Here is a 13453-nt window from a genome sequence, read left to right on the forward strand (position 1 = left end):
GCATATCCTTCCTACCCATACGTCCCTTTATTGCAAAGCCACATATTCTAAGGTTCGCTTTGCACACAAATGAAAATTTAGACGAGAAATTTGTAGCTTCAGGGGCGACAGAAGTGCTTCGGTGATGAAAGGTAAAACTCTGAAAGCCTGCGCCGGTGGTTATAGTGTAACTAGCAGGGTTCGGTACTTGTTTTCACGCATACCTGGTGGCAGAGTCCTGAGAAAGTTGCTGTTTCGTGGCGGCTTGTTCCAGTTCTTCAGCAAGACTGGTGTGGCCACTATCTCGAGCAAGTGTAGTGGCAGTCTGGCCGTCCGCGTTGCACACCTTGGCGGCCGAGACGTTCCACTGAAGCAGCAGCAGGGCCACCTCCCGTTGTCCCCGAGCACACGCCCAGTGCTGTGGTTGTGAAAGAGAATAAGGTGCACAATGGAAAAGAGGTGCCATAAATGAGTGAAACATTTCTATTAATTAAGCGTGTTCTGAGCCAAACATTATTACCAAACTTATTATTTGCTATAGCAAATATATTATTATTCCTTTTTCAACTTGCACAAGATTTCTTGGGCTGACAGGAAATAATGTTACAACTGCTCCTACAGTATTTCATAGTTATGTCTCTAGAACACTTGCTTATATGACATATTTCTACAGCGATTGTTGTGAGATAGCCTGCAGAGTTAATAAAATATGACAGACTGCTGTATCAACTGCAGAGTTAATAAAATATGACAGACTGCTGTATCAACATTAGCTGCATTTGTTAAGACAGTCTGATTTTTTTTTTCTTGCAAGAAACAAAATTTCAATTCTAAAATTTTGTGATGCGATTGTAGAGGAGAAATTTCCATAAAATAAATTTGAAATTAAAGGGATTTGAAAAACAAAAAATGTCGACCTACATTACGGTTCCAGGAGCACAATGAAACAAGCTGGGTAAAAATAGAAATGTCAGTCATGGAGAAACCTGTTTCACAAGAGAATCAAAGTGGAACAGACAGAAATGCCCATAGTCTGAATGTTCTCCCGATGTGCAGAACCAATACCGGCAAAGCTAACAAAATTTTTAGACCACTTCATGGTGGATTTCAGCAATTGAACTTTGAGGTACCATAGAAAAAGCACCATACAAATGAATACAAATATATTTAAGAAATCGAACGTTTGCCAATATTTTGCTATTTTAAAGCGGCGTCCCTGCTTAAGAGAAAAAGAAGACGGCTAGAAACTGGTTGGCAGTTGTTATCTTCTCTTGCATAAGTCAGATGTGCACCTAAAAATTCTACAAAAATACCACAGGAGTATTGAAAAAACAGCCGTACGGTACTATGTGACAATCTGGAGAGGTAAAACAGGCAAGCACGTGCATATCTGCATATTCCCACCTGTTTAACCATCTCGCTTCATCATTTGTCACTGCACAGCCATTTGTTTGATACTCCCACAGTGATATTAGAGAACTTGCTGGATGTATGTATCAGGACAGCTAAGCTTCACGCTTCAATAACTGCACTGATGTTTTGTGCATATGGGAGCAGTGCAGGCACTGGTATATCTCAAGATATCTATCTTAGAATAATCTATCTTATCTTAATCTTATCTTAAGATAGACTAGTTCAGGAGTGATATGATGGTATAGGCTGTAGAGGCACAGCAGGGACAATGCATGGTGCCTCAACTAACTGAACTCTATGCCCCTCAGAAGGAAATGCTCACAAACCACGTCTAAAATGTGCGGGAAATGCTGCGTCTCATCAGAGGCTTGCTAGGAGATGTACAAGGTTAGCGCGATTTAAAGGTTTATGTCAAAGACGACAGTACTTCTCTTGCCAACACAAGATCTCGTCCTGGAAACTATTTAACTGTATTAATCACAGAACTCCCTGCTCAGACCATTGATCTCGAACTACACTGCTGAACGCTTTATGATTTCAGGCTCTACAGGTCATCGGTACCAGGGTAGAATGAACTGCTCTGGATTGCTCAAAAGCTGAATAGTGCCACTGACAGTCATGTCTCAAAGATGCTGCCTTTGTTTATTGCTAGCCTGTGGAATGTTACTGCAGGTGATGCTCAGATTCTGAGTCAAAATACGATTGAACTTGTACAGTACAGAACAAAGTACAGTAAACAGGGGCATCCATTATTGGTGCATGCCTCTCAGACATACACTGAATCACTGATGCGGATATCCAAATTTGGACGTCCGTAAGAATGCCTTACGAATGTCCTCTCATGGCAATAAAGATTCTGATCTTAATCGGACGTACCACGAATATCTGTGGTTGACTAGGAAAACACATAGTACAACACATTGTACAGCATTTCAAAGGAAGAGCACAATGTGGATGGACTATTGGAGGGAATACACTACAAGTTCTGGCTCACAACTGAGGAAGAAAGAAAACATTCTGAAGGAAACTTCATATATCGCCTGAAAAAATGGCACCTGTCTAGTAAGCGTATAAAGCAGTAAACTTAAAAAAAAAAACAAAAAAAACCACATGGATTACTCTTTGTTACAACCTGCACCATATCTGAAGTTATTCAAGAAACATATCTCTCTATCACACAGTGTAATAGGCAGGCCTGGCTGACATGTGACCTCCTTCCTTTCTGATCAAACAAAAAAAAGACACTTTGCTATTTCTCATGTGTAAATTGGTCATGGTGTCAGAACAGCATTGCAGTTTCTTCAAATTTCGGTTTACAACCCATTATCGCAGCCAGGGCAGTGCTTTTCCAACTGTGACGGATCTTTTTCGTGCTCTTTCAAGCAAATAGTCAAAAACCGTCCTATTAGTCCAATGTACACCTTCTGGCATGTCAAAGGAATTCGATACACAACTGAGCATACCCATTCAACCAATCATGACCCGTGATGCACACAGAGTGCTCACAAGGATGCATTTTTTTTATTATGTTCGATATGTTCCCCCATAATGTTCACTCATTATGTGAGCATATTGAGCACAGGAAAATGTACGCTCTTTTATTTTTCATGCTCCTTTGCTGGACATATGCCATGTTCTTGGAGGCGTATGTTATTTATTTCAGAATAAAAAAATTTTTGCTGCAAGACAGTGCGCACAGTACAGTGCGCACTCTTCATCCTTTGCGCAATGTCCCTATTCATGTTGCTTCTTTTTCCTTCGAAATTAATGTCACCTAACTAGCACAACTTGCCATGCTACGATAAAGTATGCAGTGCAGCACACTGCAATGTGAAGCACTGTGTCGAAGCATTATGGAGTTAAAGTATGGTACTGTATCAAAATATAATACAATAAAAGTTACAGTATAGTGCACTGAAGTACAGTACAGTTGAAGTTAAAGTGCTGTGTCTCAGCACCAGCACATGCAAGGTACAGTATGATCGAAGTTAGTAAATAAATCAAAAAGAAGGTTTGTCCAGTAATCTCCACACACCAGCGGAGTGCACTGTGCGGCGTCCCTGGCGAGCGCGTCCACCTCGGCGTCCAGCGTGGGTGATGGGCTTTGGAGGCGCCAGCGCAGCAGACAGCGCGCTAGGCGCGAGAAACCCAGAGCAGCGGCCAGATGCAACAGGCTGAGATCTGGCCGCGTGAGGGCACGCACGGGGGAGCTGTCACCGCCACTGCGTGGCAGCCATGCGCCCCAGCGAAGCTCTTGGCATAGCGATACAAGGCGCTCCTCAAATGGACGTTGCCGGTCCGCAAAACCCTGCACGCATGCGCAAAACAAAGGTCTAGCTTTCTCTGGATCCGCACTGACCACATATGATGGAACGGGTATCAAATTAGATGGAAAATCTGCGCCTGACGGAACAGCTGTATCAAGCTAGGCGGAAAACTGACTGGAACTGAGAAGTGACATTGTCAACGCTTCTTATTACTTATCACTGCAGGGGATCCCAATTGACCAAACTGGTGTGAAGTGCTTTGCGTGTTCACATGAATGAATCTTCATAAAAATACAGTTTGACATATACTGCGCGCATTCTGGATGGTCAGCTGGTTCATAACAAACAAATGCCCATTTCCTTATTACCCAAATATTTTATCTGAACTGAGCAGTCAACTTTTGAACCAGTGAAACACGTACAAAAGAATGAGACTTTTCAAGAATGTGCTTGGAACCAAATGGAATAAATTAAATTTTTTGTTAGGCAGTTAACTACATTGTCTTAAGTGCCCTTTTTAGGCACAATGCACTTATTAAGCGGATGCTGCAATAATTGCACTATAGTGTTTCATACTAACTTAGTTAAGAAAGACAAAACAATATTAATCATGTCATGCACTTGCGAACACCATCGTATATGGTTAATTCTTGTGAAATGCACAATTTCTCCCAAGGCACGAAAGTTGCGTGAAACATCCTTCCAACTAATCTAAGTCTAATCTATATCTACTACTAACCTATATGTCGTGATGCTGCTTCTTATGAAGTGGGACAATGTGATGAACTGGAATCGTTATGCTTCACCATTCTCTTCTGTGTACAGTGCCTCTTCGGATTTATTGCATTTACATATTTATACCTTAAAGGATTCAAGGAATGCGGCTAATCGGAAGGTGTTGAGTGAGTTCACGCCTTACTTAGTTTGTATTAGAAGACTGAGCCTTTTACAAAAGAAAAAGAATGTCACACTCACCTGGGCCAAGACACCTGGAAAAAGTGTGCTGCCTTTGTTTCCCAAGGAGAGCCTGGCTTCGACCATTTCCAGTCTCTCCAACAGTGAGAATTTGAGAGTGCCCTCTGTGAAGAGAAGGCATCGAAAATTCACATCATATTTGTCCATCAACCTATCAAGCGAATATGTGAGCTCGTCGCATAAAAGCTTTGCATGTCAGTGCTTGAGGTCAGTAATTTACATGCAGATTATAGATGTAAATCCCTGATATCCCTGATATCCAAACTGACTCATACGGGCTGATTTTAGAGTCAGTCTACAGCGTAGTGTGTAATATATATATATATATATATATATTTTTTTTTTTTGCTGCTGCACTGAGAAATTTTTAAGCTTCTAATGCTTGTTCTGCACCACAAAGTTTGCGCTCAAGTTGTGTATACATTTACAATGTAAGGCTTTCTTTTTAGAGCACAAAATCGTTTAGTCACAAGGACAGAAAAATAATGAATCACACTGAAATGATAGTGCTGCATAACTTGCCTGTGTGGGAAATATTAGTTTATTACTGGCTATCACTCTTGGTTCCTAAAAAGGATACTGCATGTTGCTCAAGATTAAGCTCAAATGCCTCATTTGGCTAGGCTTTGGGGAAATAATGTTAACGTTCAGACTTTGAACAGCAGGTAAGAGGTTGCATATGTAGTCAGCAGAATCATTCGAAGTATGCAAAACAAGAGCATGCAAAACATCACAGCCATTAGGTGTCCCTTCCCTACCCTACAGGTATGTGATACGTCACCATTTACATTATGATACTGACTACACCTTGTAGCCTAACAATAAAGGCACTTTTTCAAATAGTCACAAAAAAAATCTTTTAAAAACAGACAGCATCTGCTCAGGAGGCGGGGCGTGAAGCAAATACTAGTGGCGGCACCCACTGTGCTCTACGAAAACTGCTGTCTGTAATAGACAAGCATCATGTTTGTAAACAAAGGTGGCGGTGCGATCGGCAGCGACATGGGGTAGGCAAAAACGCAGCATGCCTACACTGCGCCAAGCGACGCTGCCTTCGAAACCAGATCGTGAAATCTATAGTGACTAGAAATCATATTTCTAGCTCACTGTACCTGCAACTTAAGCGAAAGAATTTCATCGTATAGTCCTTTGTAATATTCGCTTATAGTGTGCTGCCAACTTGTTTTATCTTGGTTGATAAAAAAACGAAACAAAAAAAGTTTCACGTCTGTTTCATTGTACAGACGCATCAAGGTTAATATATACATGAAGGTTTTTAAGAATGCTCTCATTTTGTTCCCTTCGATCTATAGGAGAGGTGCATGAGCGCAAATGCAACATTCTCTACGATTGCTTGCAGCGAAATTTAAGCGATCTGCTGATCTCTTTTTTTTAATATATTGGGAACATTTTTATTCAAATGCACGTCATTTTACACGCTTATTTTGCACCCCTCATAGCTGAATCCACTTTGAGACATTAAACTCCATATATATACCATACTTAAATATACTTCTCGTTCAGAGCTATAGTTGTATGTGGATATTTAATTCGTTCGTCAGGTTCCTAATGACAGTCAAAAGAAAATTTAATAATCTGAGAAATAATGCTGCGTGACTCTGCCGGGATCCTAACAATGTTTACTCGCTTTCTAGGACCGATGATGAAGAGTCACTCGTTCAAACTCGTGAAAGTAAAAACAGAGAAAAGCTACTTCACAAGACGGCCTGTTTCGGCAATACTGTGCTGGAGTGACCGCTCAAGGCAACTGCAGTTACCTTCACAGCAGCTTTGTGTCCTTTTCTATATGAACACACAGGCAGCTGTACTGCAGGTGAATGGGATGTCACAGCGCAGCTTTCCTGCCTTTGATTAAGATCTTACGCACAATCCCGTCAAAATTTTTTATGAATTGATATACAACAAAACGTGCACGAGCTCTCTTTGTCATGCGGCCGAAAGGAGTCACGACAATTAAGAGTTGTAAACAAACTGATCAAGTTTCAGTGCAGAAGTGCAACGCACGTTAGCCACAAAGGCAATTCTTTGCCGAGGGGTCTACTTGTCGCGCTCAACGCCGCTGCCTTTCGCTCTCATCTTTATCCGACCGCAAGAAACGTGAAAACAGGTGCAATTTTCTTTTTTTGTGCCTCGTGGCGCAAACAACCGACCGCAATACAGCTTGCAGGAATATCGGGAATTATGCTCGAAAACACAAGCGCCGTGCATCCAATTCAGACAGTTCGGGCTTTTGCCTACACCACGAAAGTCACTGCTGTCACCAGCGCCGCCGCATCTCCACTGACGTCACGGGCTGACGCTTGTCTATAGGTCCATATTTTTAACACTTTCAGAACTGCGAAAAAAAAAAAAATGAAAAAAGTGAACCTGAGTAGCTTTGGGGAAAATTGTAATAAATGGAATATTTAAACATCCTTAATGCAACATATATAAAAATTTTGCTATTTGAGGGCCGTTTTATGCACACAAATCTTATTTACCTAAGTCGCAATGTACATAATATGGAAAAAAAAAATCAGTTTGACATTTTGGAAAAAGACTAGGTAAAAAGCTAAATAAAATAAGAAACTGCCTTAAAATATTTCAGAAGATACAAAATGTGATACAATGCCTCTGTCCTTAAATATTTTGAAAATATGACTCACATATTAGTAAGTTTCTATTCATGGTGTTACCCTTTTGGGACCACAGAAAAACAGATGATTTTGAGCAGGTCCTAGAGTCATCTATTTATTAAATGGGGTATTTAAACAATTTTTGCTTATAACACATGCTTAAGCGTATTTACGAGCTCTCCTCTGAAAGCCATGGTGGTCAAACCCAGTTCAATGTGGCTGAAAGATCTTCACACTCGGTTATGTTTGGTTATGTTTTTACGAAGCTTTCTGTGGTTCTTATGGTTATGGAGCTTTCCTTGTTTAAACACTAGCATAGGGTGTCGGAGCTCCAGCGAATAAACATAAAACAACAAGAACACTGAGCTAGCGTTACTACTCAAGACCAAGCTGAAATTGAAAGCATGGTTACGTTGGACAACTAGTTGAAGTTCCAGGCTCAATATTACAGCTGAAGTCATAGCTCATGAAGTCATCTTCAGACTTTGTGCTACTGTCATCATAAAATAAATCTGCAGTAAAAATAGCGTAACCTGTGAAAACAATGATGAATCTATCCACAGCGCGTCCTGACGTGAGCTCGATGCCATTTTGTAGCGAAAGCTATGCCACGATAGGTTTTCAAGCCATCGGAATGGCACCGTGGAAGACGAAGAAGAAAAGAAAAGGAAGAAGAAGAAGTAAAAGAAGAAGAAGGAGAAACAGAACAGGAAGAAAATGAAGAAGAAGAAGAAGTACAAGAAGTACAAGAAGAAAGATAACTCGGTAGTTGGTAGAGGTGAATGACAACAGCGAGTTGCTAGGACAGAAGGTACATTTGAATGTTGTGGCTGCAGCACATTAAATCTAGGTGTCCATAGAAAAATTCGCTCCAACACTCACAGCTTTCGCTCTATCACTAAGTTTAAGCCATGCTTAAATGACTAACTCATCTCGAGTAATTCTGAATGACTTTTTTTTCTATGATGTCACCTGTCCAAAAAAAGAAGTAAATTACATGGAAACTGTGACTACAGTTGTCATGCTATTTGCCCAAATGGATTTGCATGTGCCAACATGTGAACATTTGAGTTCAGCAGAGTCTGGGTTGAGTTCAGCAGCAAAAACCATGGATCATATGTGATCCATGGCCTATGATGCGGTCCCAAAAGAGTTAAACTTGTTTATTTAAAGGCAGAAGCTGAGTGTAAAGATGTGATGAGTACTGCAGAGAAATGCTCTAGCAAGGAAGTGAACAGCGATTTTGTGTGTGCTTAATTTCTATACTGTCACTCAGCTAAGCTAGCACAGAAAACTTTGCTCATAGCAGTGCATGAAATGACAACACAAGAAAAGAGAAACAGTGTATAGTTGTGTTTTTTTAAAGTTATTCTTACGTAGTTGCTTTGTCGTGCTATCATATATAGCAATTTAATGGAGGCTGCTGGTTTTTGGCGCTTACCGTCCACACCAAACCAATCCTTGGCCTTTTGGGTGGTCACAAGGGGCTGCTCACGGTACTCAAAGATGACTGAATTGGATATGACAAAGCCCTCGCAGGCTACCTGGAGCGTTACCAGTCCAGCTTCGTGGGCTAGGAAAAGGAAGGAAAACAATATTTAAATCACACAGATCCCAAATGCAAGCTGTAGTAACTTACATGGCTATTTAAGTAATGAAAGGGGGAGATGATGAGGAGACGCAAGACACCCGTGCTTCCAAGAGAAAAAGAGAAATTGTACACTATAGGTGTGCATGCAGATATGAGTGTTTGCCTTTCTCTCATCCTGAATCCTGTTTTCTGCCAGTTCTTTTGTCACTTGTCACTCTTTTGTAGCAACTTCTATGAAAAAGTCTACTGACCTTCTTATACTTAAGCTATTAACATTTACATATACAGAAATGCAAGCGCGGCAGGAAAAAATGCAGAGAAAAATAAACAGATTTGGTGAGTGACGCACATACCTGGGCAGAAGCATCGTAGCACACCACTTTGAACAAGGGTAGTTGGTACACTAACTCCATCGAAGAGAATCATGTACGGAGATGACGAGGAATACCAGGGCCCTGTGATCAAGACTTTTACACCACCCTGTAAATAACAGGGAGAATAAGAAACAAAAATAGCGTAGTCAAACCCAGATATATCAAGCCTAGATATTTATAGTTGGTTGCTTTGTTTATTGGGTTTAACGTCCCAAAAGTACTCAGGCTATGAGGGACATGGCAGTGGAAGACTCCTGAAATTTCGACCAGCTGGGGTTGTTCAACCTGCTTCGCCCAATTTTCTTAACCCAATGTGATTTTGCTATTCTTAGTCTATGTAAACTAACATATGTTTATTCATTGGGCAAAGCGGAAGGCAAAACATAGTAACCAGCTGATGAAGACAAAAAGGGGCAAAAGTTATATTGTGTCAGCAATGTGAAATCACATAATGTACCACACAGCACGTGTAAATTTTTCCTGCAGAATACCAAATGCAGTGACCTTGGTATTCTGCAGTGCTAAATGCAGTGGCTTTTACAGTGACCCCTTAAGGATGGGCAACATTGCTTCAAAAGCACTGATAGTGCTTTTGCTTAAAACATTTAAATTTCAAACCATATGTTAAACCTCAAGTGATTAAATAGCTTAAATACTTTTCACATGTAGTCTGAACAATTTCACTGTATTTAGATCTGTTTTTAGGCTGTGCTTCACAATTACACTTTTCACTTCTTTGAAGCTGTTAACGACTGCATTGACACCTACTTTTCATTTTTTTCTCCAGGGCACTCTGTACGCCTACATACCCATGGCACATAGGTGCAATAATGTAGTGACAGTAGGCACATTGAAAGAGTTATAGATGTCATGCCGTTAAAGCCAAACTGCCCACAAATAAGGGCTAGCGCAGTAGATGATACAGCAACTTGTTTCTCTAGACTTTAATGAATCCCTACTTTCTTCTATGAAACTGAATGAAACAACATCCAAATCTGAGTAATTTTTCCCCATAAAGATCACGTTTTCAAGCCAACTAATCTGCTATGGACGGCCACTGTGTTGTTTCCATACCTGCATGTTTTTTTCATCTTAGGGACTACAATTTAACCTTGTTTATTACGGTGGCAGTATCTTGGTGTTACGTTTGTAGCCTCAGTAAGACAAAGTGAGCTTTACTGGCATACATGGCAAAATTAACTAATGAACTTATGCTAATAAGTACTTTATTAAAAAGGTGCAAAAGTAAATAACATTACCAATGACTGAAATGAATAATAAAATTACATTACAATTACTTATAAAAAGTATAATGCCATGAAATTAATTTTAATTTATTTTTAAATTTTTAATTGAATTTTATTTTGTAAATTTTTATTAATTTACTTCTTAATTCTTTTCTGTTATTCCATGTAACAAAACAGCCAGAAAAAACTGAACAAAAAAAAAAAGCAAATTATCTCTAGACGTGACGCATACATCTCTAGGTCTTCTCACCAAATTCTGTCCTGGATAACTTTTTCCTCGCGTCGAGGTTCCCCCTATGTTAAGACTGTATATCACGCAGATGCAAACAACTTTCCCTCGCAAAAACTGTGCGTTCAACATGTTAAACTCAGATGGATATGAACAAAGAATTGAAACCGCCACGAGTTAAGTAGCCTTTTTAGAGTAGTAGCAAATCAAAATTCGATAAAGCTACGGTCGCTCATTTCAAGAGCTTTCCCTTTCCTTTTAGAACCTGCGAGCGCTGAAATGCAAACGTACTGCAGAATATAAAATTCTCCTCATGCTTACTCAATCACACAAGACGCATACATCAATGCATTGTAGTCTTATCTTTTGCAAATATGAGGTAAACCAAGCAAATACATCCTTTAATCCCCCCATAAGGCCCCAATCCTCACCTCTGTGTATGACCAGTCGGGCGAGTAGTCGGTTATGTTGGCGGTGCCTTCGCGATAGGTCATGCCCGAGTGTGATGACTGTGTGTTTGGTGTCTTGTGCGCGAGCGACAAAGCACTGCCTCCGCCGCTGCCCAAGCCAGAAGAGGAGGACGATAAAACGCCTCCTGTACTGGCAGTCGATGGCGCAGTAGTTGTCGTGGTCGCTGCCAGGTCTGAGTTGAAGTCATCCCAGTTTGGGAGGTCAGTCAGCATGTCGAAGGTATCCAGGTTGAACACCTGAAAAAAAAAAGAAGGGTGCAAATCCGCGTCAAGGCTTTTTGGTGAAAACAGCCATTTTTTATTTTCAAAACCTCTAAACGATATTAATTCTGCATAATATTGTTACGGGGGGTAGTTCAGCTTGAGGTTGCAGAGAGCGGAGGCGGGAGACAAGGCTAGGCTTTCACACAACAGGCCTTTCCTGCAGGAGTTCTAGGATGCGCTTTGGACCACTAAAGTGCGATGAGGCGAAAGCTTTTGTTTGAAACGCTGCTGCTTCTGTATGGTGTGTGTTGCGGTGTTTCGAGGAAACGCTAAATGAAAGGCGCAGCATGGGCGCCTGGATCGGACGCCTGGCGGCGTCAGGTTTGTATGTGCGTAAATCGCCTGATGACATCGGTCATGATCGGCCAGGACGTCATGACCGAGTGTGACGTCATGATGACGTCAGTTTCTGTTACTATACGTGATCGGATGTGACGTCGCATCCGGTCATGACGTCATGCCCGGTCATGGCCGATGGCGTCACCAAGATGATGACGTCAAATCTCGCGGTATCCCGCGGAATCTCGGGAAGAAGTGTGACACTTCTCGCGGACGGACACATAAGCCTATAAAGGATTTCGCCTTAAAATAGACACCCGAAACTAGTGTTTCAAATAAGGTGCTGCTGAGCATGGCACAAAGATAAACGACTGCAGACTGAACTGGCCGTTTACATAACAGGCAACAGAGGTGTCCACCACATGTACAAACTATAAGTACAAACTTTGGGCGCACATGATAGGTGCAGAACTCCTTATTGCCGAAGTCCTAATAAGTAAGGCAACGTATGGCTCAATCGTAGCAGTTCTGCCTTTACGCCATTGAATGGCCTACCGCCTTTGATGTCAACCACCGCCTTGCAAGCGTGCTTCCCCTCAACAGTACTTTATGTGTGGCAAAGCCCACACTACAAGAAATATTGTTGCCGATGCAGCAGCGCTAGTGAGGTCTTCGAGGAATTCGCGAAAAGTATTCCCAGACGATCAGTGCAATAGGTGCCATAGAGTATGCGTTAACGTCAACCCCTCTTTCTTCCTACTTCCGGACGGAGCAGCCGCTGACTTGCTGAGACCATGCCTACCTTCATCGGCAGACATATCGACCAATAGGAGCGGGTCTAACGGATCGGTTTGTGACAATAGCCGTATACAACTCAAGGAGAAAGCAGCAGATGCTCCTCAAAGGAGGCCCTTTAGCCAATGGCGTTGATCAATTTTAATAACGCAGGGGTTAATTCGATTAAGCCATGACGAATCCTCTTTAATCTGCCACACCCTGCGTTGCCATGCTAGCAGCAGGTTTTGCTTTATTATCCACGACGTCATGAGAATTAGTGGACGCTATCGGCTTAAGGAGGTCCTTTGAGGGGCAACGGCAATTTTTTTCCTTGAGTTATATTCGACTACAACCTTGTGAACCCTTTGTCCATCTTCCCCTCTCCCCGACACTTGACTGTGGACGCCGGTTACTCTTGCCGCCAAGAGGCTCTTCGTATCCCTTCACCCTCCTCTCCCTGTAGATTAGATACACACTCTTTCTGCATTTCGACTCCTCTCCACTAAAGCTTCATAAGTCAACGCCAACGGCGGAAGCTGTTTTGCAATAATTGACGTCCTATGTACTGCTAGCGCACAAAAAAAAAAAAAAAAGTCTAGACGCGAAGATAAGCCCACATACTGCTGGTGAGAAGTGTGGCTGTCATTCCACAGCCCGAACACCGGTATTCAGCAGTCGCGAAGAAACGTGGAAGGACGCGGCGACTTCCCACCTGCGTTACAAACGCAGCTTCTGCTCTTAATTTCCTCCCTGTAGACTACGAACGTATCCCGAACGTGCGTAAAACATACTTAACTGTCCAATACGTTCCTACGCCCAGATCGGCCAAGCCCGATAGCTAGTGTGCTAAATGTAAGCCCTTTAAAGGAACAAGCAAAAACACAAAACTAGAAATCGAAGGGAGTCACGTAGAAAAGAGAGGCCGCCAAAAGAATACCATGTACCCTGTCCA

At 41.8% G+C, this 13453-nt stretch overlaps 1 protein-coding gene across 5 annotated transcripts in view; it reads right to left on the bottom strand.

Moving 5' to 3' along the window:
* The window catches only part of Camta (Calmodulin-binding transcription activator), a 474504-nt gene that overhangs the window by 16471 nt on the left and 444580 nt on the right, over nucleotides 1-13453 (bottom strand). For all 5 annotated transcript variants that reach the window (XM_084599157.1, XM_084599156.1, XM_084599155.1 and 2 more), the window contains 6 exons: nucleotides 11143-11418; nucleotides 9215-9341; nucleotides 8712-8843; nucleotides 4635-4738; nucleotides 3428-3700; nucleotides 204-397 (listed from right to left, as the gene is read on the bottom strand). In XM_084599157.1, the coding sequence (XP_084455283.1) occupies nucleotides 204-397; nucleotides 3428-3700; nucleotides 4635-4738; nucleotides 8712-8843; nucleotides 9215-9341; nucleotides 11143-11418 (1106 nt within the window). The remainder of the gene's footprint in view (nucleotides 1-203; nucleotides 398-3427; nucleotides 3701-4634; nucleotides 4739-8711; nucleotides 8844-9214; nucleotides 9342-11142; nucleotides 11419-13453) is intronic.

This window comes from Amblyomma maculatum, chromosome 3 (genome assembly GCF_055883805.1).
Source record: "Amblyomma maculatum isolate TAMU_Amacu chromosome 3, ASM5588380v1, whole genome shotgun sequence".
Lineage (NCBI taxonomy): Eukaryota > Metazoa > Arthropoda > Arachnida > Ixodida > Ixodidae > Amblyomma > Amblyomma maculatum.